Here is a 27,478-nt window from a genome sequence, read left to right on the forward strand (position 1 = left end):
ATCAAAGGAAATCTATTAAACCTCCTATAAGTACCATTGAGGCATTCTGCCCCTGTGATAATACATCATACCCTAATATCACAAATGGCAAAACGCATTGCTTTCTGTTTGTAAGTGCTGCAACATTGATGATTAACACAAAGAAAGTAGTGCTGCTATCAAATTACTATATGATGTTTATAGAGAGGGCAAGTGACTTCCCCTAACATATGAAAAATTATTCTTACTTGGTACTGGGGGACAAGGTGTGGCCTGGCCATGATTGGTCAGCAACAAATACATGTACACTTCGTCCCAGTGGCAAGCTTTGTGTAATGCTCCAAGACTTTCCTCTTGGAATGATTCACGAACCCAAAGCTGACAATCTGGTTCATGACACACAACACAGTGAACTAATGATGTCACCAGGCTTACTAGACTTTTTCATTGCTTTTTGCCTTTTTCTCGCTTCATATCTTGCAGCCTGTCATGATTGTGTTTTGTTGTAAAATCGCATCTGACTTGGTGCACTGATTCCAAGAGGAAATAGAAGGTACCATATTGGCTGCCTTGAAAGTTGTTGACAATCCTTATCAACCACTGTACCAAAATGGGACAGAAAAGTGAGCAATTACAGATGCTGTTATATTTCTTGTCAAAAGTTGCCTCAAGCACGCATGACATTAAAAAAAAGGGAATCTTAACAATATTTCAATGTCTCCCATTAAAGTAATCCTGCAGTTTCACCTCATACATAATGTTTTTTCTTGAGTGCACTACAAGAAATACCATAGTAACCAGATCAACCCATAAAGCTAAATGACACCTGCTGTGTCATATTTCACTACATCATCACTTGTCACACCATCTTATTAAAAGGCAGTGATATCAAACAGGGCATGTCCAATTAACACGCCAAAGTCACTTGGATACCAGCTCTTCTTTGCCTCTTTTTTAATATTTTTTTTTTACATGTTTCAGAAAGAATTGTGCCATATCTTTTTTTCTCTCTACTACATCTAGTGAAAAGAAATTTGTGTCTCAAGAAGCAGCATTTTACACAAACATTTGTTTGATTGTATCAATGGTAAGCAGAAACTACGTATCTGGGAAGAAGTTCGAGGAAAGGTGGAAGAAGTAGATATTGTCTAGGAATTTTGAGGTCTACTTCAAACATTCTTGACATTTACACAGAAACAAAAACAAAAACAAAAACAAAAACTTAAAAAAGAAAACACCCAAAAGTAAAACACCGAAAGAATAAATGTCATTGGGTTCCATCTCCTCATGTAAGAATGTCGGAAAACAAAAGAAGACAAACTACGAGCCTTTGCAAGCTAAACAAATCATATAGGATATTTACCGAAATCACTTCATTGACTGGAAAAAAATTTGATAGAGACATAAGGAGCTAAGCAAGACCAAGACCAGGTACTGATATATTTCCAACAATCCCCTGGTCTTGAACAGACATGGCAAGTACACAGGAATGGAAAAACCTCCAGGGGACGGCCTTTCATTGTAGTAATGTAGTGTAGCAAGGTCTCCACAGAGTTGTTTGAGATGCCTGTTTTGGAATGACGAGGGAGTTGGGAGCTACAGATAATCCTTGAAAAACGTCCACAGGATGTTCTCTGCCTTTTTCCTCACAAAGTTTGGGCCCTTACTCCTGGCATTGTTGATCAGTCGTAGGCCTGGATAAAGACAGGGAAAAACAAAACACTACTGAAAGACACCCGCAGACATTGCCGTGGCACAATTTCAGACATCAAATTTTACTGAGTGACATGCATGGTGTTCACATGCGTGGGGAAAAACAAGAGTCATGAAGGAAATATTCTCTTTTATCTCTTTAAATACTTCCTGTGAATGATAAAAGGTATAATAAATAGATAAAGCACAAAATCAGAGAAACATGTTTGTTTTTTGTTGTTGTATTTTTGTTGCTGTTTTTTTTTTGTTACATATTACAAGACCATCTTCTCTATGCCTTGTAGGTTTGGTCTAGTCTTATACACCAGTATTGCCAATTTAAGAGAGGAAAAACAGGGACTTAAATCTTGTAAAATATGTTGCTAATTTAAGAATAAGCTGTGACTTGAAAAATCAAGAAGCTTTTGAAAATCCTGCAAAAATAGAAAATAAAATTAATGGTATGCAGGCGACTCCTGTTGAAGCAATGTCCTTGAGACTGGCAGCTTTCCTGCGTTACGTTGAAATTTCTTAACGCCAAACAGTAAAGCATAAAAACACAATAATATAGATGATAATTTTAGGACATGAACTTTTACTTCATTGTAAAAAGAATTTATTTGTTGTAAGTATATTCATTATGATGGGAGTACAGACTATAGACAGTATATGTTTGAATAACAAAGATCTCACACAAAAGATGACATCTTTTCTAACTTATGACATACATCCACTGAGTGATAAAAGGTAAAATAGGCAAATAAAGCACCAGACCACTGAAGGGGGAAGGGGTCTGTGGGGGCAGAGAGCTGCGACACTGACCTCCATACTTCCTGACCAGCAGGCAGTACTGGCCTTGACCACGCTGACCATTCCTGGACCCCCTCTCCAGCTTGAGGACGTTGTGGATGGCATCCAGGGCTATTTGGACCAGGACTTCGTTGCTGTGCTTCAGGGCCGCACAGAAAGCCCGAAAGAAGCCCTGTTCCACAATATATCTAGAGAAGACGAAATGATGAGACATTTCTTCAAGAGTAAAGCTTGGCAAAATGAGTTTTAGGTGTCTTGGAAAAATGAATAATGATGCATTATATAAGCAATGACTTGGGAAATATGTAGCATTGTACAGGTCAGCAAACAGATGACCAGAGGTATCTCCTTTTCAAACATTTTGCTACCTCAACAATCATCCTCACATTATCTTAGATCTGCACATAGAAAGGATATCACCTCAGCCAAAAAGATGGATCCATTACTTGCATTCATTATAAGAATATGACCTTCCGAACGTGACATTTCATTCCAACTGCCTTACATGGCAGGTCTGCTACTATGGAGCACCATTCAGAGTTCTGGTTCTGGAAGATCTAGAAGTGTGCTTCTCAACTGGTGGGCCGCAAAGCTCTTGTAGGTGGGCCGCAATTTTGGCCGAGAATATGATAAATACGATTGATTCTTGATCTAACTGGGCCTTTAAAAAAAAAATTGTCGGAGGCAAAGTGGGCTGGAGAACGTTGAGAAGCGCTGAGCTAGAAGACACTAGAGGAATTCAGAAATCACTGCAGGTTAGCTGCAAATTGTCTCTATCAACACACCCACCTGATCTGGTCTGGCCGTCCATTCACCGTAGCATTGGCCACTGCCCACGTGGCCTCGTACTGGACAGAGAAGTGGTCCTGCTCCATGGTGTCCAGCAGGACGGGAATCAGGCTGGCATCGATCAAAGACTGGTTGACCAAATGGACAGACAAAAAGACAGAAAAATAAGTATGACCTTTCACCCTTTTGTAACAAGCCAGTTCATTTTCAGCTCATAGGAAATGACCTATTTATTCAGTTGGTTAGGCCCTGCACTTGCCATAAGCGATACATTCATGAGTGCCCCGTTTTCCCCCCACCCAACAACCTGGACCTCAGAAACCCAAACCCTGTCACCGTGAGCTGGCTACAACAGACTTACTACACTGCCTAGCAGTTTCAAATGAAAGAAGAAGCTTGGCCAAATATAACATTTCATGCTATTTATGTTAAAACAAAGAAAAAAAATGAGCAAAATATTTGTTTTGTGAAGAGGATTTCACTAATTTTCATTTTTTAAAGATATATTCTGGCAGAGACAAAATATCATCCACTGAGGACATGCAAAAACGTATTACTAATACTCTTTATATCATATACCAAGAACAGGTCTGAAGAAAACTTTTTTCTGGAGAAAAATGAAAACTGGTGAAATTTGTGTACAAACTGAATGGCGAGCTGTGAAGCCACCAGGTCACACCGAGTTGCCAATTTGTTTTTTTGTATACTCTATAAGAATTTACAATTCATAACTTTAATCACTTGTCCAATTTCTTCCCCACATTTTTCACTGATCTGTCTCTATGGTTTTGCTGTTTTCATACAAAGCAATATGATATCAAGATGGAATTCCCTTTAATAGTAAAATGTGAGAAAGTCAAACAGGAATAGTATGGTTATCATCATGGTAGGAGTCTTTGCACTCCTGCCTCACCTGAATCTGCTGACTGGTGCCAGCCGTGATGTTGGACAGCGCCAGACATGCCTCTTTACGGATGGCACTGGTGAAGCGGTCCCTGTCCAGCAACCTCACAAACTTGGGCAAGGGGGAACATGCGAGGACAGCCTACAATCACACAGATACCATCATTTTGTGGTAGTAAAGTGTCCACATCTTACAAAGATGATATCAGAAAAAATAAACAACTGCAAGAAACCATGCTGATCAGTAAAATTTCAGATAAAAAAAAATATTACAGTACATACTGAGTCATCCCCCAGAAACACAACAAAGCCACAATAGATAAACAAACACAAAACAATACATCTATTAGAGAATTAACCCAAACACACGGTGAAGAATTGGTCAAAAAGTTGATACCTGCGTCTGCTCCTCGTTCCCGGACACTATGTGGCTGACCGCTAGGAGGGCCGCAGACACCACGTCCAGCGATGGACTTCTGTATTGGGCACACAACACATCAGGCCGATCAGAGGGAGGTTTGGAATGAGTTATGCAACATCATATAAGTTGGCACCTAGACTTTATTTTGGATCTAAATTATAGCAATTATTGTCAACTAGCAATGACTGCAGTTCCCTCTGTATTATCTGAAGAGATCAAAACAGATTTTATACTGATGTCTTGCTGTTTCCATGGAAACTATCAAGTGCATGTTGCAACTATTCTAAACTCCCTTATCTCTTGAGAAAGCCTCATACATTAGAGATTGATAAATCAATGGTTTTCCAGCAGATCTTTTGCAATAACTTCAATATTTTATTCCAGCTGAGTAAACACAGGGGCACATAAAGCAATCAGTGTCAATAGTCATGTTTTTTGCTTCTCCACACACTGTTGGACATTATTATTCCGAGGGATCTTAACCAAGCATTTAGAGCACATGTACATACACACTACTATGAACCGTAATAGGGTGGTTCAGTACTATGGGGTAATTTGGTACTATGGAGTTGAATTCAATTGTTTAATTTTAGCACCACATTTCAACTAGTCAGAATCAATGATTCATCAAATGAGATATGAAACAAAATAAAACTGACATTAAAAATGGAAAAGTTTTCTCACCCCAAAAGCTCTACCAAGCGAGGGCAGAATCCAGTCTGCACCACGCGGCTGATCTTGGCATCGTTGCTGTCCATGAACCTGGTGAGAGTGGTACATGTCTCAATCTGACACTCCTCGTGGGTACTCTCAAGGAACCGCCTGAGGTAACCAACCTTGGCGATCGTCAGCTGTAGTCAGAATGTAACATCATAAAACCCCATTATAATAAGGTTGTGGGGACCCATGATTCTACCTCGTTATAACTGGCAACTCTTCATAAACATAGTAACCAGCTGAATACAATCATGGAAAATTGAGAAGTCTATTAAAATGCACCTCATTAAAAGTGGTACCTTGTTGTAAGCACACTCATTAGAGCGTGGCTTCCCTGTAAACTGTAAAATATCTGCACAGTTCGTGCCTTACATTGTGCACTCCAATGCATTTGGCCCTGATCTGTGTCTGTGCATTTTTATCAAGGGGGTGGGGGAAGAAAGCTTGTGACCAATGGGCTTCACTTCTTTCCCCCCTCCCCCCTTATTCTCAGAGCACCTCATAAAGTGCATGCATGGCACTACTGTGAAAAAATCCCATTTTATAAAGTTCAGTACATGTATATGCCAATTATGTAGTGTATATGATATGGTAATATGATATGAAATGATAGGTCCTATGCCTCGTAAGAAACCCCAATTATAATGACAATCGCAAAAATAACAATACTGCTGCTACTACTACTACTACTAAAATAATAACAATAATAATAATAACAATAATAATAATAATAATAATAATAATAACAATAACAATAACAATAACAACAATAATACTTATCCATTAAAAAAGTAACTTGCTAACCTCTTTTGCTGTCACTCTTGTTTCAATTTCCTTCAGAAGCTATTTGCAATATTGTAATTGCAACCCATAAAGAACTCATTTGTTTAATAAAACTCTCCAGGGTACATATCTAAATGTGGCTGTCAAATAGGAGGGCTAATGGGAGACAGTAGATGGAAGACTAATAGGATTACCCAATCACTGTCCACTGACAGCCAGTCTCAGTGCATACAATGTGTATTGATATATGCTGACTGGCGAAGAAACCACGTTCATAATGGGATGCCATGGAATCAGGGTAAACACTGTGAGGTGATGACATCATCAACTCGGCTCATTTGCATAGATATTTACTGGTTTAGACCAGTACATCACTGTCACTCTAGTGTCAGGTGAAAACATGTTACACTGTAATAGTGTAAAGGCCCGATAGCATGTGGGGATACCATTTAGTTGGAAGGCTGGCCTGGCTCGGATATAAATTCGAGAATCCCAGTAACAAATTGTGTACAGCTTTATCACTGAACTCTATGTACGTACACACACAGCTGAAGATTCTCGCCAGGAGTCGACCGTTACACTTTGTACCATGGAGTGTAAGCTTCGATGCACATATATGCTGATGGGCGCTACTCGTGGTTTTCGAGTGTATATTTAAAATGCAGATTATATGATTTTGTTTTATTTCTCGTGTGGCAGCAGGACATACCCTCCCCCCCCCCCCCCACTCACTCTTCCTACTTTCCATCCAACTCCATGGACTTAGCACACAGTGAACATGCACACAGGGAACAGTGGGTGACAGATACCACAATTTTGCCCTTGATATTGTCGCTGAATGTCTATTTTTCTTACTTATTTTATTAAAAATATCCCAGATATTTCACCAAAAGTGTGCACCAGATCATTTAATCTCAATTCTAAAAATGCAAAAGCTCCTTTGTGTGTGTGTATGTGTGTGTGTGTGTGGGTGTGTGGGTGGGTGGTGGGGGGGGGGGGGGGATACCCCCAACTCTATAGGGACTGTCAAGTTTTATATTACACAGGTGGACAAGCCAATATCTATCATACTATATGGCCTACATAGGTCTATACAAGTCATTCCAACCTAGCCCCACCAGCAGCCAGTCAAATTCTGAAATCATGTTACCTGATGTGCCATCACTGCACACTAAATTACAATTTTGAGCCTCACTGCGTTTGATTAGTGATGTGACTGCATACTGACCAATCACTGACCAGTATTTATATGGGCCACTAATTAATATTGTGAAATACTGATTTCATTTATGGTCTACTTTGACACATTTTATAGTCTCCCTTTTGCAGCCGACTTTTTGTCAATTGACTTTCCTGACATCTGAAATTAGACACTCGGATTCAATAAGCTTTCATTCCAATCTTCGTCTTCTTCTGATGATGATGAAATCTCAAGTGCCTGGTGGGGTAATTACAGGCTTTTCATCTTCCCAGTTTCTATGGCAATGTCACTCTCCGAATGACACTGGCCTCTTTTAATCGCGGCCATCCCCTAAATTGCTTCCAAGAGTTCTGAAGAACAGCGGAAGAACATGTGACAATAAACTATGATGACTACCACATCACCGGCAGAATCCATTATTTGTTCGGTTCCTCATCAAGTCGCAGCCATAACTGTTACCATGACAACCTATAAACTTGTCCTGGAGCTACTCCAAGGCTTGCCCTAATTCAATGACATCTGATACTGTGCAATCTACATTCTACCTACGGTACCATACAGGTAGAAATGCACCAATACAAATGTAGGTAAGAGGCTTGGTGGATTACTAATGTTCCATGTTCACATTTTTTTTTCTCTCTCTTCTTTTCTTTAAAGACAACAACAACATGATTGGGAGAAGTCACAATAACTTTGGAATATGTGTATAAAAAGTGGCTTTGCACTTGTCATTTGGGGTTTGTATTACTGTACATCTGGGCCCCATTTCATAAAGAGTTGATTAGATGACAACTCTTTGCTGGAATGTCAATTGTCATGATAATGACAAGAATACAGCTTCCTGATTGGCCGTTTGCTGTGGGAAGTTGTCATTCCAGCAAGAGTTGTCATCCTATCATCTTTTATGAAATGGGGCCCTGATGCTAAGAATGACTTTAAAAAAAATGCACAAACTGTTAACACGTATCCGCCGAATCTATGGGGTATCCTGTAGTTCGCGCAAACGCTGCGAATGTCGATCTACGGGATAATCCGTAGCAGAAATGGCTTGGACAATGATATCATTTATATAGCTTATTATAGCCTATGAACTCCAGGGGTGTATCCAGGAATTTTTCTGGGGGGGTCGTAATCCAAATTTTTGGACCTTTGCACCTTTGCGAGGGAGCGGAGCGACCGAGCGGGGGGAGGGTGTGGGAGGGGGGGTGTCCCCCCTCCCACGGATTGGAGTTTTTGAATCTTATATCTTAAAATGGGTCCATTTGGTGTATACAAAAATGACTTTTTCGGCATGGCAGTGCGGCTTAGAAATAAGGTACCAGTATGGCATATTAAAACTAAGTTATGAAATTTACGAGGTTTTTGACAATTTGCTGGTACTCCACCTGGTCACTTTTTGTTCCTGTTGTATAGGGTAAAAAGCCCTCGAAAAACAAAAATGTCTTTTACAAAAAGTGGACCTTTTGAAAATTTGGGGGGGTCGTACGACCCTCCCGACCCCCCCTTGCATACACCCATGAACTCTGACCTGATATCCCATAGTCCTTTGCATCACTTCCTGTTACCAATATTTTCATTTGGATGTGTATTCCCTTTTGGGGTTTACAGCAGGCTGCTGACAGAATAGGTCTACATCTGTATGAGATCAAACACTGCTGTACGCATATGTACAATGTATAGGCCTATTTTGCTGTAGTCCCATCCATAGCGTTTATGAGTTTATAGACTACACTAGTTCATAGAGCGCAGATCTTTGAGTAATCATTCCATATTTCTTCATATTTGTAAACATTATACCCTATGAGTCATATACCATCTGAATCTTACATGATGAAGATTTCAAAATTGAAAGTTGTATTTCTGTATTAAGGCCATGGATATTTTTCATTAGTGGTTTCTTTTGAATAAGCGATATGATTATTCATAAATATGTAAATCATACGAAAATATAAAAATCCTATGACGCCACATAATTCATGACATGACACTGATTTACATCTTATAAAACTGTATGAAAGGCTATTTCTTTCTCTTTCAATTCATATAATAGTTTTCCATAGTTTTCTTTTCATAAGTGTCGATGACATCACCTTGAATTGAAGACGGCTCAGTTAAGTGAACATAAACTGTATGTGAAATAGCCTCCGGCACCACCAGCCTATAAACTGCATTATGCAACCGGCAGATATGGGTTAAGGCCCTTTCAAAAAAGATAGGTGATACTACATGTGACAATAACCTCAGTATAGCCTGATTACTTAGTAATTTCATTACAGCACAGCATATTCCACAGGTTGATCTATTTGCATTAATGGGTATCATGCCTTTTACAGGTCTTACTCAAGGACACAATACAAGTTCAGTCAAACCTGTCTTAGTGACCAACTGTCTATAGCAGCCACCTGCTGTATACAGCCACTCTTCATCTCACATCTCCCAATTTGCAAAATATAATTAAATCTTGCAAAACACATGGATATATTATACCGTATGTGAGATAAAACACATAAGACTTATACTATCTTTGACTGAACACATGCACACATTTATTACATTGTACATTTGCGTGAACTTTGTGATGCCACAACACCATGGCAACAGTTGTTACTCACCCCACTCTTTAGGAACCGTTGCAATCCCTGATATAGTTCGTCTGACCCAGGACTGGACCTAGTTGTGCCACTGGGGTCTCCCTCCACTTTCTTAGGTTTATTCTTACAGATGAAAAGAGTATTCACCATTAAAATGGAAACTATGAACACTTAACCCAGTTTTGGTTTACACTCATTGAAAATTGTTAAAGACGTGGTTGACAATATGGTTGACCATATTATTGTCATATGCGCATAAATTCTGCCAAGAGAGCAACAAAAATTAAAACTTCTTGGAAAGAAGCTACATTGTACCATAATGTTTTCCTGGACTTCAGAACTTTACACATCAATACATGTGTATTTTGTAGTACAATACTAAACCGGTATACAGTAGGTCTGTCTCTTAAATTTCATCCTTTTCAGGTTGAGGGGAGATAAAGAGTGAATTACACAAGATCACCCAAAGAGTACAGTTTGGAGGGGGGGGGGGGAGGAAAGGATAAGCACTTTTCTTCTTCCACAACTATTCATGCAGGTAGATCACCCACGCATACCCTATAAATTTACTCTTAACTCTTTATGATGCTTTCTACTGGCCTCTGTAAAATATTGATTAGCCTACTATAATGATCTGAAGCTTGAAAGTGGTATCAATTTTACATTTGCTATAAAAGCCTACACTGAGATGGTGTAGGAGCCAAGGAGCTTGAAGCTCCTTGATAGGAGAAAGGGATGAGAGGAAACAATATACAACAATATTCACCTGAGCTGCATCAGATTTCTTCGCTGTATCAGATTTCTTTGGTGGATCCCTCCCATCTGGTGCTTTTCTCTCACTGAGTGGCTTTGCCGAGGGTTTCTGCCCGTCCTTGACTCCACCCCTTTGTCGTTCATCCCTTCCAGATTCGCTCTTCAGTCCTCCTTTCTGTGCTCTTCTCCCATCCATTCCTTCTGTCGCTCTGTTTGCGGGGACTCTCTCCGTTTTCTTCTGAGGAAGTTTGTTGCCCGCTTCCACTCTGCTGGAGCCGTGTTTGGATGCTGGTTTCTGCTCGTCACTTGCTGGACTTCTCTGCTCGGGATGCTTGGCCACTTCATCAGTTACACTTGATTTTTCCACACAAAATTTTTTCCATCCTACTCTCACCCTCTCCATAGCACTGTTCCCCGAGACTTTTTCTAATTTCTTTACAGGGATCTTGCTGCCACCTTCCCTCTTTTCAGGCTTCTGTCTTGCATCTGGTTTCTCGACTTCTTTCATTCCCTCTTTTGGAACCCTTTCTCTTCCAGTCCCATACCTTTCTCCTCCTTTTATTATTCCTTCATTCGTTCTTCCTTCTGTCACTCCATTCACCACTGATCCTTTCTGCAGAGCTGTCCCTGATTGGTTCATTCTTGCACGCTTGCTGCCCTTACCAACTTCCACCTCTGTCTCTGGACATTGATCTTTTTCTTCCTTCCTAGTTGTACTGATGTTCGCAAGCTGTTTGCGGTCACTGCATGCTTTGCTTCTTTCTGTTGCAGGGTCCTTGGCTCTTTTTGGAGCTGCATTGTATGTGGGAGTTGCTTTGACACTACCAGCATTCTTCTTGGATGTGCTACTGTCATAAGCTTTCCTTGCTGGCAATTCTTTTTCTTCAACATTGCTCTTGGACACAGCTTCCTTGGCACCTGCTTTATGACTCGTTGCTGGCGAACTGTCTTCAACAACTTTTCTCTCCACCAATTCTTTCGTATCATGACTCGAATGCTCATTTTTGCAAACGCTGCCTTCAACAGCCATGGAACCAAGAATATTGCTCAACTCTCCATTCAACTTGCGCACAATGTCGAACTCTACTGGATCTGATGATGAAGGATCTTCTTCACACGCTGCCGTGACTGCTGTGTTCACTACATTTTTCACCTCTCCACCGGTTCCTTTGCTTTGGGATGCATCCAGTCCTCGGTCTGAACTCTCCTCAGTTGCCGTGGTTACACTTTGGCTCTCCCCCTCCTCCATGGTAACATCCCTAGGTCCACTTTTTAACATACTCTGCGAACCACATCCTAAACTCTCAAAAATGTTCCTATCATCACTCTCCTTTGCTGGTGGTTTTCCTCCATGGCTGTTGCCAGCAGATCCTGAATCAGAGATCTGTGCTGCCATTTGTACATCACGCTCACTGTCTTGGCTTGGGTGTGTATCAGCCTTGGCAACAACTGCATCTGTGACATCCATGTTCTCCTCTCTTTGTGTTCCTGTCACCGTTTTATCCTCCACGGTCTCTACGTCCATACTCACTTCATCAGCTCCACTGCTGCAATTTTTCTCTATGGTTGCAGTCTCTTTATTTCGATCAACTTTCTGCACTTTGCACAACTTGCCTCCTGCCATTTCGCTACCCTGGACAGCATCTCCTGCGATTTCCTGGAATACATCCGGTGCGCTTTCTCCACCTTTTGTTTTACATTCCTCCTTGTTTCCTTCAGCAACCTCTTCTCTGCTGGCACTGGTGGTCTTCGTAGTGTTCTCTCCTCCTTCGCTTTCTTTACATCCCTCGTCCCTTCCAACATGGCCTTCTCGGATGGTCCCCTCTGCACCATCATGGCCAATCTCTTGTTCAATCTGTCTACTCTTCTCATCAGTGCTTCCCTCATCACAGAATTTTGTTGCTACACCTCCCTCTTGCATGCTAGTTTTGCATCTCGCTGGCTCATCCTGTTCACCTAATTCCATTTTACTCTCTTGGTCTTTCTCGTCTGTTGTCATGGATGAATGTTCCTTCACATCCTCGGTGAATACTCCTTCAAGTTGGCTTTCATCTGCACTGCCTACTTGATTCCTCTCCCTCTTCTCAGCTGCACTTACGTCTAGTTCCTCACTCTCTTCCTGTACTTCCTTCTTCTCTGGCACCTCCTTTGCCTGCTCTTGTTCCTCCCTTTTATCGTCAATCCCCTCTTTCTCCTTCCCTACATTTTCCTTTATCTCTTGTAGCTCGTTCTCCCCTTTTTCCAGCCCATCTGTCACTTCCTGTGGCTCTTCTTTTCCCTCTTCTATGTCCATCTTCTTTTCTTGCTCCTCCTCTTTCTCTAGCTCTATCCTTTCATCCTCCACCCCTTCTTTCTTCTCCTCTAACTCTTCCCTCTCCTTATCTAGTTCCACCTTCTCCTTCTTTTGCTCCTCCTTCTCTATCTCCATCCTGTCATCCTCCAACTCCCCTTTCCTCTCCACTAGTTCCTTCTCTGGTTCTTTTTCCTTCTCTAGCTTCTCACTTTCCTCCCTCATCCCCTCTGTCATCTTCTTTTGCTCCTCCTTTTCCTCCTCAAGCTCCATCTTCTTCTCTTGCTCCTCCTCCTCAATTTTTGCATCCTCCACCTCTTCTTTCTTCTCCTCTAGCTCATTTTTCTCCCCAAAGTTCTTCTCTAGCTCCTCATTTTCCTCCTCTAGTTCCACCTTCTCCTTCTCTGGCTCCACCTTCTTCTTCTCTGGCTCCACCTTCTCCTTCTTTGGCTCCTCCTTCTCCTTCTCTGGCTCCTCCTTTTCTAGTTCCAACCTGTCATCCTCCACCTCTTTCTTCTCCTCTAGCTTATTCCCCTCTTGTAACTTTTCCTCCTCTGGTGCCTCTGCCTTCTTTAGGTCCTCCTTTTCATCCTCTAGCTCCACTGTCTCCTTTTCTGGCTCCTCCTTCTCCTCCTCCACCTTCTCCTTTTCTGGCTCTTCTTCCTTCTCTAGGTCCTCTGCCTTTAACTCCATCTTTTCATCCTCCATCTTCCCCTTCTCTGACTCCTCTTCCCTCTCTACCGCCTTCTCCTCTAGCTCTTCTTTTTCCTTCTCTTGCTCCATCCTGTCATCCTCCATCTTCTTATCATTCTCCTTTAGCTTCTTCTTCCCCTCCAACTTCTTGTCTGACTCCTCCTCCTTCTCTACCTCCTCCTCCTTTTGCTCCTCCTTCTGTAGCTCCATACTTTCATCCTCCACATTGTCTTTCTTCTCTACTGGCTCCTTCTCCTTTAATTCCTCCTTCTCTTTCTTTCGCACCTCCACTTCTTCCGCTACCTCCTCCTTTTCTTGTATTATTCCCTCTTTCTCCAGTTCTTCCTTTTCCTTGTTTAGCTCACTCTTCTCCTCCAATGCCTCAGTTTCCTCCAGATCTCCCTTTGCCTCTTCTAGCTCTGCGTTCACCTTCTCAGCTTCCTTGATTTCCTCCTCTATCTCCTCCACCTTCTCGGCTGCTTTCTCTTCCTTCGAAACTTTACTTCCCCCTTCATCCATCACGTCTGTTTCTGATTCTTCATCTGAGATGTCAGGCAGAAAGCAATCTGTGTCACTATCCTCATCAGATAACAGGGCTTCTTCTCTGAGCATCTCCAAATGTGCCCCACTACCCATCCTCTGATATTTGCCTACCAGATCCTGCTTTGGCGATGCATCATTTCTCTCCTCTTCATCTGCTAAGCCATTTTCTTCTCCTGCGTTATCTTCACCTTCCTCCTCTACTTCTTCATTTTTAGCATCTCCTTTGATGCTTCCACAATTTCTTATGACATCCTCATCAGGTTCATTGCCATAGCTACCACAATCTCTGCCATCACCTGCATCTTCATCAGGTTTGTTGCCATGGTTACCACCATCTCTCTCATCATCCGCATCCTCAAGAGAGTCTTTCTCCTGGTCACCTTGGCCTTCCTCCTGCTCTTTCTCCAGGACTGGCATCACCCTTTTCCTCCGGATCCTGATGAGGAACTTGTCCTGTCGCTCCATCGTGGTCACTTCATGCAGCTCATACTTGGCGTCTCCTGCATCATCATAATCATCTTCGGCGGTGTCCGACAGCTCCTGCTCTTGACTCACCTCACCACCGATCATTCGCTGGAATTCCATCAGGGCTTCTAGGCTCCTCAACTAAGTGAATAGAAATCATTATTTATTAGTCATTAATGTGAAATACAGATATATCTGAATGCGCTACTTATAGCTCACTCAATATAGCAGGAAAAGAAATATCTTTATCCACAATGTTAGGATTGCTTTTACTAACATGGAACTCTTCATTAGCAATTGAAACCACAAATATCTCTGATTTACCAACAAATTTAAATCTATGAAGGGATAAAGGTGTATCATGATGAGAAATATATTGATCTTTCAACATGTCTTTTTCACCCCTCAAAACTCACTCAGCTATAATGTCTTGATTTTGCCACAGAAATTCAAAAGTACTCTCTTTGAAATACAGTCAACTTTACTGAAGTCGACCTTATCGTCTAAGTCGAATGTCTTTTCAAGCCCTCTTACATCTATTGATTATAATCCCTCATGAGTCGAATTTTCTCTAAATTGAAGCTGTTTCTTCAGTCTAAATTGATTCGATTTTGGCAAGGTTGACTGTATATTCTCCTTTGCCACTCGTTTCCAATTAACATTCAAGTATGCAGCATTGATCATTTTTTTTCCCTAACATGGAACAGTATTCTCTTGTCTCGACATTGAGGCAGCTACAAGTACAGAATTGAATCCGTGGCAAGTGAGAGATTTTCTTGCATAATACATACATGGAGCAATCATGAGGATGTTGGAGTTGCCTGTATAAGGCAGGCAACACTTCATCACTGTAAGAAGACTTGACTACGGTTTGACATCATTCATGCAGGATCTGAATGATTTACACAGCAACAACAATGACAAAACACCTCCATAAAGCTCAGCTGGTGGGGTGAAGTCGATGAATTATGCACCATGTTGCTAAGCACCTTGAAAATTGTGTTAGCCAGTCACACTCTCACAATACTCACACATACAAACATACAAATCTACACGTGCACACACATACATAGGACCTACACACACTTACACACACATGTACATCAAACACACACACACACACACATACACAAAAGGCAAGCACATTCTACAGTTTCACCATAATGCTGGGCAGATTTCTAACATGATATTTTTTCTATTTTTTGTTGTTGTTGCCACCATTGCAAATTGCCACCATTGTGAAGGGCCCTGCAGTCTAGCAATCCGTATCAGCAGGCTTCACCTATTACACTAGCACTGACACAACACAAACACTGGTGAACATTATAATCGACAAACTAAAATGTACCACTGTTTCATATTCACCTCTCTGATGACCAATCTCTTTAACTTGATGCGACCCGTTTCACTGTAATGATTTTCTGATGCGTCGCTGCTACCGTCGTCCGCCCTTGGCCGTGATCTCCTCCTTGCTTTGCTGATGAACTTTTTTGCGCAGCCGCTCTTCCAAATGTTCACCTTGGGCTGTCTGCCCTGTCCATCATCCTTCCTCCTCTTCTTCGTCCGGTGCTCCTTCACGGTCTGCTCGCTTTTTCGCTTCCTTCCCCGCCGCGACACTTTCTTCTCCCCACCGGCAGTTCTCTGCAATCCTTCGTTCAGGGATCTTCCTTCACCACTATCGGATATTCTGTCCTCACACGTATCAAGTTCTCCGTGTTCTTTCCACTTACTGGCACTCTTGTTCTCCTTGATGCATTCAACACTACCACAGTTTCCTTCTGCACTGCTCCCCGCGTCCATTTTGTTCTCTTCTTTCGTGGAACCGCATGGTAGACTGAGGGCGCTGATCCGGTGTTTGGTGGATGCGTTCTGTCCCTGCACCCTGGCTGCTCCATTCCCTGTCTTCACTTCCTTGATGGGACTCACTGGATCATGCTCAATAAGTTCCACCTGACCTCGATGGATTCGCCACTTTGGTTGGACCTGGAATTTCCAGTCAAAGAACAAATTTTAAGATTTCGCAAAAAAAAAAAAAAAAAAAAAAAAAATTATGATTTTATGCTTTGACTCCCTACCATTATGGCACATACAAGCAACAGACTTACGTAGTACATGTACATGTATGATGCATTCAAACAGATCATTAACATTATGATGGAGCAGCCATTGTCATTGATAGATATTGGTACAGAGATAACATCAATAAAAGATGGAAGAAATAATAATTCTAATGATAATAATGATAAAATCTATAATTACTCAATTTAAAATGACAATGTTTAAATGATGTGCTTCCATCAATAAAGTGCTATTTTACATCATCTTCAAGGTGACTTCATTAACTGGGGGTTAAATCCAACCAACAGATTGACAGGCTTACAAAATCAGACTTGATAAAAGAAAGGTAGTACAAGGTAGAAAAGGTAGAAAAGTAGTAAAGGTACTTGTAGTAAAGATGCGACAGAATCTTCATTATCCAAGAGCTTTGTCTACAGATGTTCTTACAAGACATATTATTTAGCTAGCATACAATAACAGTCATTTAGCATTCTAAGTCTCTAAAATAACATATGGACATGAACATATCGCTGGATAAGAACTAGAAGGGCGTTATCACAATTTTGGGGGTATTGAGTTATTTGTATCACATGATAGAGCTTGATCTCCTCAACATTATGGTGTTAATTTTCTATTACTTTCATTTTCAGTAAAATGTTACAAATCAAAACAACTAAGGCACTATTTTACCAGATATTTGGAACAATGCTTATAAATATACCCACTTTTGATTTTAAAGTACACTTTTTTATTTCATGAAAATTGAATGTTTCGTTTTTAGCTATGCTCAAATTTTAGAATGCGATAGCGCCCTTCTGGTTCTCAGTTGATGATACTATAAACCTGACATTATTCCACATCTTTATCATAACCATCACAGAAAAATCAACAGCTGCTTCTGGCATTCTACAGTTGTAGGTGCAGGGAACACAGAAAGCAACATAGCATGATTCTAAACTTACGTCTCGCGTGAAGTAGGTGCGGACGTTTCTTTCCCCCATGCGACTCTTCTTCTGGCGCTTCTTTTGGACGTGGCCATTCAGCGCCACCCCGCCCTGAAGAATCTCACCGTTGCTGCTGTGCTGTTCTTGCTCCAAGAGGGCTCGCTGAACCTTTCTCTGTAGGGACAGCGATATTTGGGATCAAAACTTGACGATTATTATTACAAGAATGATGATAACAGTCATCATTACAATGGTGACTACACTTCAAATGATTATTCATGTTATTTGCCAATTTTGCTTTTAACTTACAAAACACTAAAAGTGTAAAGGATAAGAGCACATAAAATATAATTCAGTATCAGATGTCCCCGATAAATGAGTTGGGTTGCCAACCTTGTATAAAATGGCATTGCAGTATTCTCAGAGATGAAAAAAAAACAACAACATATTTTTGGTAGAAAAACAGTACTTCTAGCTTTCCCGCAATAGATAAAATCAGTAATACAATTTGGAAAAGGTAGCATTTTTAATGAAACCTGCAACATTTATGGCCAAAAAGAAACAAACAATACAAAATACTGCCAAAAAAAAATGTAACCATTAGTATGTATATCTGCATATTATGTGTATGAGATGACTGGGTAAAATGAAAAAAAAAAAAATAGTAGTCAGTTAAAAAAAAGCGAGCTGACACTGGTTAAGGGGGTTTGGCATATTAATTATTACATGATTTCTTGAGTCTGATAAATCGTCAAATATTAATTCAAACTTTTTGGTATATCATTAATAGTCCAGTCCCTATTTTTCTACAGATCCACTTGTCCAAAACAAGTAGAACCAAAGTTCCAGTACCACAGTGATCAGAACCAAACACAGTTTTGAGAAAACAAGCTTTAAATCTTGGATGCTGTAAAACGTGCAAGAGACTGGGTATCTGCATTTATACGCAAAATGGTTCCTAAAAAAAAAAAAATAAAATGAATCAAAAGATTCAAACACTATAGACTCAGAAATTAGCTGAAGAGGTCAGGATATCTTTTGGAACTTTTTATTTTCAAATAAAATTCTCTTACAGATTTTTCAAATCTACAGTCTGTAAATGTAGTGTTTCTGCATAATCTGTTCAAATATCTGCAATGTCACCAAGGTAGTATGGTGAAGGATGGCAAATTACAATACATCCAGCCTGGAATATATTCAAGAGAATTTCGGCAGAGTGCCAACAATCTGACACACATCATGTCCCATCAACATTTGTTGGCATAATACAGGGTGGAAAAGAATGTATTTACTATTACACTGTACATAAATAGCCAGACTTCCACAGCCGCCTGTCCTCTCTAAGCATTACACACCATGTACATTGTATGTGGCATATGGTTATGTACAAAATGTAGCTTGTCACACAGCTGTAGATGGAAATCATTCAAAATGAGTTTGTACATCTGTACATCACACAGGTACATTGTAGATGAACAAATTGCTCTTGACTGATCTTGCCACAATCAAATAAATTTACACTCACAGAACAGATTCGACAAACCCAGGGCTGCCAACACTGGAAACTAGTTGAGAGTGAGACTCCCATAGGCCAATGATATAATTTAGGAGTCAAAATGCGTGAGATCAATAGAAATGCATGTAAATGAAATAAAGTTTTAGAGTGAGAAAGGACCAAAATGCGTGAGAGTTGGCAGCCCTGCAAACCCTGGCTCTCGCCTACTACCGTACATGTGTATGTAACAAACTAGTACATACCATGCATTGAGAGCTGGAAGTTGAAATTAAGGATAAAGTGACAGGAATAGTCACTATTGAAAATACCGCAATTTCTGTCACCCAGGAATCCATATAGGCTCAAAATAGTGCACAATGCAATGTAAATTATTTGCTTTATATTCTAAAACATATCTTTTGAAATGAAATCACAAAACATTTTCACTTCCAATAAATATTCCTCTAGCTTTGTCATTTGTTGACAATATTTGATCATGCAGCGAACCATGCAGTTGTATCACGAGGCTGATACCGATTAAACTTTACACACACCATTGATACACTTTTGTAGTACCGGTACCATGAATTATGATGTCACAATATGGCACATTTCTCTTTGATCAGCATTTTGTCTTAAACATACAATGTATGTAGCAATGTTACGTTTGGTCACATGATGCTACATGTATTTAAATAGACCAATCGGTAAACATGATTTCATGAATGGAGGATACCATCTAAATTCTACGATGTATTTTGATAGTCCTTCTGTAGAATAAAAAATAAGATACACAAAAAGAAGAATTGACTACTTTTGTCAAAATGTTGCAAAACTATTGCAACACTGGTTAGGACTTGATCGTCAAGTACTGCATTCTCATTTTAAATAGCTGATGTTTAATTTTTCATCTACTTTACTATCTGCTGTTTTCATGTGTAGAACTTGCTGCCACGTTATTTTGTTAATTTTTTTTTTCTCTGTTCGGGCCATGAATCTTTCAATTGATAGGCTCTACACATGACACTGGGACTCCGACACCTACAACAGTATTCCCACATTGAACTCAGTCATCCATGGACAACCTTGGAGCTACAGTGTACCATTGAGTTTCAAGAGCTCAATCCTTTTCATCAACCTTGACAGCATTCGCTACCGTAATCCAAAAACACTGTCAGCACTATGGTAACACGTGGAGAGAAATACATTACGTACAGCTGTACAGTATGTACAGTATGTGCACAAAAACAGTATATAATATGTACATACGATGTACATGTAGTAGATTAAAATTTACCAAGCAACAACCACAGAAAAAGCATTCACCAGATGGTCAGAAATGAACAAAAACTGGTTGACCCATAACTTTGCTCAAAACGTCTTGGCTTGAATGAAAGTAAACATTAAAATGGGTACATACATGTATAATTTGAAATTTAGTGACTACATTGTATGTTTAGGTGGTCACACTTACTACATGTACGTGTAGTAATTCAAGAAGTTTGTATTCATTTGAGGGTATGAGTTTGGATGTAATCATCCATGAAACAAAATGCAATGAGATGCATCAGTAGCACCGGTACTCAAGTACTTAAAGGGATCATAATAGAATACATACACCAGCTGAGTTTGATTAGACCCCACTCCCCCAATCCCCCCCCCCAAAAAAAAAATACATGTAGGCCTAGATGTAATAATAATGGTAATAATTTGCACCATGAGCATGATGCTACTAATTATCACACTTTAATATCCCAGATCATGGAATCACGCCATACAGATGTAGTATGAGAAATACTGTAGCCTAGCATAGTAATTTGCCGAGCATTGAATATACATTGTACCACTTTACGTAATGGTATAGAAAGGAAACTAGAGCTTGAAGCATTATCACAGTGAAAAAAATGTCCTGTTTTTATTGTGTTGCAGATATATGCTGTTTGGAGAACCAATTACTGCAAGACAAAGTGGCAAGCAGGCGCCTAACCATGCACTGGTGTGCAGTATGGAGGCTACCATCTCAGTTTACATTGCAACAAGGGCCTTCACTGTAGCTATTACCTACCAAGATTGCATCTCAGCCACATCCATTCTGCGGAATAATCATCACCGGCATGTTTGAACAATGAACAGCTCTCTCTCCAAGCTGTGCATTATATGTTTGTGTGTGTGTGTGTGTGTGTGTGTGTGTGTGTGTGTGTTAATACCCTCTCTGCTGTGCTTGACACTTGCATACACAAGCAAACAGGACCAAAATTCAGCAAAGAAATTGCCATGGCAACAGGGAAGTCAACGTAAAATTAATGGCAGCTACATGATGATGATGACAGCTGCACATCAAGCAAGTTACCCATTCAAACCAGGAAAAATCACTCTGTACTCATCCATGCAAGCAGGCTTCTTGAATTAATTGAACATTAGGTCGTCATAAAATTATATCGTTGAGGTACATATTGTATCCAGCCATATTGGTATGGTAGCCCTACTACATATCGACCACCTTCTTTTAAACCGACCGCGTATAATTCGCGCACTGAACACTTAGTACGTACTTCTCTGCGCGCAAAGCACAGAAAAATGGATTGGCTTTGAATGGTAGATGAGGATGGTGTGGGAAAATGCGATAATTCACTGTTCATTAATGGTTTTAATCAAGGACAAAATTTCGAATGAACATTTTCACCGAATAGTAATGACAGCACAATGTAATGTCTATAGAAGTTTCTAAAAGGCTTCTAAAAAGCTTCGTACAACACGGTGTTCAATACAACTCGGTTTGCGTGCATTGTCAATGCAAAAACAGCGGTCGATCCTAATAACGCGATTTACCGCGGGGAGCTGAAACGAGGCCACGCAAGTTCATCGGCGATATTTTTGCACTGAAACTTCGAATCGAAAAGGGAACAACGGCATTTGACAGAGCTGGATTTTCTCAATCATGTAGGTCAATTTTTTTACGTGAATTTCAGTGTTAAATATTCTTATCAAGCAAATAAACATTAGGCGGTCGATGAGTAGTAGGTCCAACCCTACCAGCAGCCATATGGACTGATTGGTGAGATTCTGAAGCACCACAATCTACAACATGTAGCAAGCTATGATAAATTTACACAAACCATGTTGCAATGTTACTAAATTACCATTCTTCTACCATAATTCACATGATGTCTGAACATTACATGATTCACATGGTGTGAAAATAAAATGAAACAGGAGTAGAAATACCCTTCTTGGGTATCATAATAACCGGCATTTGCATCTCAACTTCTTTTCTTTCTTTTTTTTGGTCTCATAAAATATGCATAAATTGCAAGAGAATGGTTGTTTTTGGTGAAGAATTTGCACTGAATGCACCAACTAAAAGAAATTATTTGGATAAGTAACAGACGGATCAAAAGTACAGTGTGATGCTAACCATTACAACTACTAAGTACATAATTTATGCAAGATTTCCCAATTATTTGCTTTGAAATGCTGTAGAATGGTCCATCCCACTATGTGAAAATACAGTGATTTAGAAAAAAAAATTACATACATACCAACAGTATTTTTTCCATTTCCTCTAAAAATTACAAGGCAAAAAAAAAAAAAAATGAAGCAAAAATAATAATGTTGTTATGTGTGTAGATTACAATTTGACCCCAACACAGTTTGTTTTCTCTGGTTTTAAGACACTTTCACACATTGAGAGAAAGATAAAATGAAAAGAAGCTTCACATTATTGCCTGCTACATGATAATCTACAATGTATACATCGAGGACAATATGTAGTTCAAACAGAAATGCCTACTGTAGGCCTACATGCATTGTTAGTATCAATGATGAAAATACAAGTTTCATATCGTACATCTCAATAACTTATGTATTCATATCTACACTGTACATCCTCCACAACTACAGATGGGCACTTCCAAGGTAAAGGGGGCCATTTCCGGGATGTTGCTTTTATTTTCTGTTTCCAATGTGCATTACCCAAAAATGCAATGATCTTTGAGAACACTTTAATGAGAGATAACTTTGCCCCCAAAATGCTTCAAACAAGCAATCTTAGAATTTATGCCGAAATGAATTTTTGTGTGTCAACGTACACTACGCTGGAATGACATCTTTGTACTAACTAATGGCAAATAATAAATGATCATTGGAAATTTGTTTGGCAACTGAATGGCTTTATATTGAATAGAAAAGATAATAACAGCCCTCAAAATGTATTGAACACTGTGTTTTACACCATTTGTAGACTTAGAGGTGAATGTACGTTACGTGGAATGACAAAAATGTGACAGTTTTCTTAGTCCACGTAATGTACGTTCACCACTACGTGGTACATAGCACTTGTGCAGCTTGTTGTTACATTGTACTTGTAGCTTCATATTAACATACTTGTATTTGTCATATCATTGATGAGAGGCCATGTGAACATATAACTTGTCGTTATGAGCTTATCTGCAATGACAGCTTTCGTTGATGACAGGGTGACCGCATGAACATTGCTGATGGCATAAAAAATAATGGATGGCTTAGTTTCATTTGGATGCAAATCACATTCTGATAATGTGATACCATGTGTGCAAATTTTACAATCATCATTGTTGAACTGTCAAACACATTTTAAAAGTGATATACTGTCTCTACACAGAGTAGAGTTGTTGCTTTTCAATTGAAGCTGGTAACACAAAGTTTAAATGCAGATTATCACAGAAGGTATCATCTGGGCTCCTTGAGCACTGTACATACACTGTACATACATGTATGTATCACTTGCTAACCTTAAAAACTTCTTCAGAGGCATAATTCGCTACATGAATGTTTGCAACCAGCAAGGTTTTTGGCTGAAACATGTACCTTTACATACATACATGTATGAAGTATTGATGGCACAATTGTACATCATATATTAAAGATTACTGACATTAGTGTATTACTTAACTTACCAGAACCCAAAGAGCAATGTGCATTGAGTAAAAGCAGCAACATTAGTAGATCAAATATAGTGAAAGTTTGAGGAAAATCTGACAATTGATGCAAAAGTTATGAATTTTTAAAGTTTTGATGTTGTAACTGCTAAGAAAAATATAAAGAAGATTCCACATATTTGAATTTTTCTCCCATCCCACAAAAGAGCACTACATGTAAACTTTAATACCTCTTTCAGAGAGCAGGTGGATAATGATATTACCCTTAACATGTCTCAGAAAGAAGTCTACACACATGAAGGAACATTTCATAAAATGTGAGATTTTATAGACTTCATTTCATCTTTTTGGAGCATCATTCCACTTTTGTGACATCACATATGGTTGTAGCCTTCTTGTCAAGTGAGGAAGTGACATTGATTTGATCAGAATTTTGAAAGGATTGTCTGATTTATACTCAAACTTCACTGACCATGTTATTCTGCTATTTCTCTGTTCACTGAATCCACACATACTTGGGGTAAATTCCCATTTAATAAAGCTTGTCAGAGGTTGACAGTGGTGCAACAGAGAAGGTGACGCTCGAAGTCCCAATCTATTATGGCATTAATAACACTTTCATATTCAAGTCATGATTAACTGTTTTATGTTACAACTTTTTGTCATATTGCCACAATGTAGAGTAACAAGTCAAGGATCACTCACCAAAATTTGAACCAAATTGGGCTATTAGAAGTGTTAACATCAGCTCTGATCTGCAATGTTGTTGCTAAATATGAAATATACGTTGTATATGTGACCCGCTGCAACAAAAGGATCCGAAAGTCAGGGGAGGACAATTTTCTGAAAATGACATGACATTATTCCCTTACTCTTCCACTTTAATGTCATTTTTTATATAACATGACTCATAAAAGTACTCAGTTGCAGAGATATGGATAATTTTATTAGCGCAGGTTGAGTGGTTTAAGAAATCAGCCTTTCGAGAAAACCGCCTTCGGAGTTTTCCTTCCAACGCTATCATGATCAAGGGGAAGCAAGACAGTTTTCACCGTTTGACAACAGAAGGTACGTTCCTAGCAACCTCCACGATGTTCATTCAAGCTTAGCGCCACTGGTCCAGGCACGACCAATCAGTAACCAGGATGCCACGCGCTGACCAATGAGATCACTCCCTCGTTGCTAGGGACGGAGTCTAGCTGTGGCGCTAAACCCAAATCTTCGGACATGTTTCTGTTCCGTTGAAAGTCGGAAAATCATGGCCCAGAAAAATGCTATTTTCTTGCCTTTCCTTTGATCATTTAGCTTCGAAATTTCGGGAGATGAAAGAAGATCATACATTAGACTACAAAATTATGTCAAAGACAGAAATCTGAATGTTTTGACGGATTTTGATGATCTGACTTCAAACTCGATTTTCTCGGCACACCCGTCAGCGACTTTAGGATCCTTTTGTTGTAGCGGGTCACACATTCTGCTGCCTTAAGGTTGGTACTTGGTCATCCTAACAAAATATCTTAAATTTATCTATAAACCTAACCCTACACCCTAACCCCATACCAACCTACTAAAAATTCTAAAAGTATGCGTAACCTTTAACTTTTAATCTACACCTAATCCAGAAATTATATTTCGATGGATACATACTTCTAATACTGACAAGACCACCATACTCACTCTCTTTTTCTGTTTGTACTTTTTGCCCTTGACCTTTGACACATAGGCATCTAAGAGTTCCTTGCAGCAATCCAGGTTTTCGCGTGGCTCCCAAGTGTCCATCTCCTTTCCGTAGCCTTTCCATCGCACACGGAACCAGATTTTGTTCTGTGGCAGGGTATGCAAAACACAAATGACAATGAAAACTCATATCGGATCACATGACCATTTGAGCACTCTTGGCCAAAGTGTAAACAGCTTCTGATTGGGGGACTCTCGATTTTCTAATCCTATCCCTGCTGGGTTCTACTGGGAAGTCTGACTTCAGGCTGTTGGTAAAGGCTCACTACCTACATGTACAGATTATATCCACATACAAGCACAATGAATAAGGTTCCAAAGAGGAATCTGGGAGATACTTGCACCTCAGAGGGAAAAAATTTTCTCTGAATCATGGAAAATTTGATATTCTGTTGTTACTGAAGAGTCTGTTTAATTCATAAGACGCCTTCTGAGCGCTTTAATGTACTTTCATATGTTGGTATCTCAAATTAAACATGAAACCAAAATGCAGCAAAATTGGGAGTGTTGATATCAATATCAACTTTCATGTTGTTGCTCAGAACAACTTACTCTTCACAAGTCGATTGCTGCAAATACATACAATGTACATGTACATTCTGCCTGCATTTGATATGAAAATGAAGTTTTGCCACCTTGTATAATGCGACATCTATCTTTCTATAAAATGGGAGCTAAAAGTCATAACCAGACATTATAAACATGATTTATTGTATGACAAGTTGACTGAAGTTGGTTGAAAATTAGTTTCTAGAGTGCACTCAAAACATTCACAGACACACACATACACATTTAATAGACAAATAGACAGACATACTGTAAATACACACACTTACACACACATTTCTCAACCAACTTCTTTAAACTTGCCATAATCATTTGTACATCAAATTTTAGCTCCCAGCAAACTTTGCTCGAATGATACATTGCATAATATCTGGCTTTTAAGTGAAACTTCCAAGTTCAGTTTCAGATTGTGCAGGCATGACAGACAGCATACTACTATCACTCTCATGAGTGACTCACAGTGACTTGCTTTGAGCAACAGCATGAAAGTCAATGTTGATATCAATCAATGCTTCTCAATGACAGATTGGCAGGTTATCTAGTATTTCCCCTCAATTTTGTGCAATTTGATTTCATGAAATTCACAATATCCACCTGGATAGGAAAGTCATTTATTTACTCAGAGGCGGATCCAGGAATTCTGAAAAGAGGGGGTGCACACACCTCCCCCTCCCCCAAATTTCTTAAATTTCTTTTGTTTTGGCACAAAATAAAGGGGGGCGTGCACCTGGTGTGCTCCCCCCTGGATCCGCCACTACTGTTTACTAGCGCTGCCTCCTGAAGGATCTACAAGTTGTACAATAATGTAGGAAACTTGGCAATTTTGTAAATGGTTCAGTTTTCACTGAATTAATTATGGTAAGGGTTCTAGAGAGTAGAGTCTATTATGCCCATAGTGTACAAACCATTGGAATTTTAAAAAGCGTCCCTAAAACTCACTTGTACCAAGGACATCCTGGTGATTTTTTCAACTTCGTAGACATTGTTGTTTACTTCGCTCTCCACCGTCACCACAGGCAAGCTGCCACTACCAGCACCACCAGTACAAGGGGAGCTGCTGCTGCTGCTGGCTGCAATTGTTTGTAAGCAAAGTGGGTCGTCGGCTGTATCATCCATTTCTGCAATTCTGAT

At 39.8% G+C, this 27,478-nt stretch overlaps 1 protein-coding gene across 1 annotated transcript; it reads right to left on the reverse strand.

Moving 5' to 3' along the window:
• On the reverse strand, window positions 1-27,463 carry LOC139724709 (uncharacterized). The gene is made up of 12 exons (XM_071635833.1): window positions 27,287-27,463; window positions 25,721-25,867; window positions 17,651-17,806; window positions 15,996-16,613; window positions 10,653-14,771; window positions 9,908-10,009; window positions 5,279-5,445; window positions 4,571-4,649; window positions 4,184-4,315; window positions 3,271-3,398; window positions 2,494-2,669; window positions 1-1,673 (listed from the first exon to the last, which is right to left on the reverse strand). The coding sequence occupies exons 1-12, from the start codon at window positions 27,461-27,463 to the stop codon at window positions 1,576-1,578; spliced, it is 6,099 nt and encodes a 2,032-aa protein (XP_071491934.1). The 3' UTR covers window positions 1-1,575.
• Window positions 27,464-27,478: the final 15 nt, after the last annotated feature.

The sequence above is a fragment of the Diadema antillarum genome, unplaced genomic scaffold, assembly GCF_040938485.1.
Source record: "Diadema antillarum isolate AM-2024a unplaced genomic scaffold, OU_Dant_1.0 scf00000015, whole genome shotgun sequence".
Classification (NCBI taxonomy): Eukaryota; Metazoa; Echinodermata; class Echinoidea; order Diadematoida; family Diadematidae; genus Diadema; species Diadema antillarum.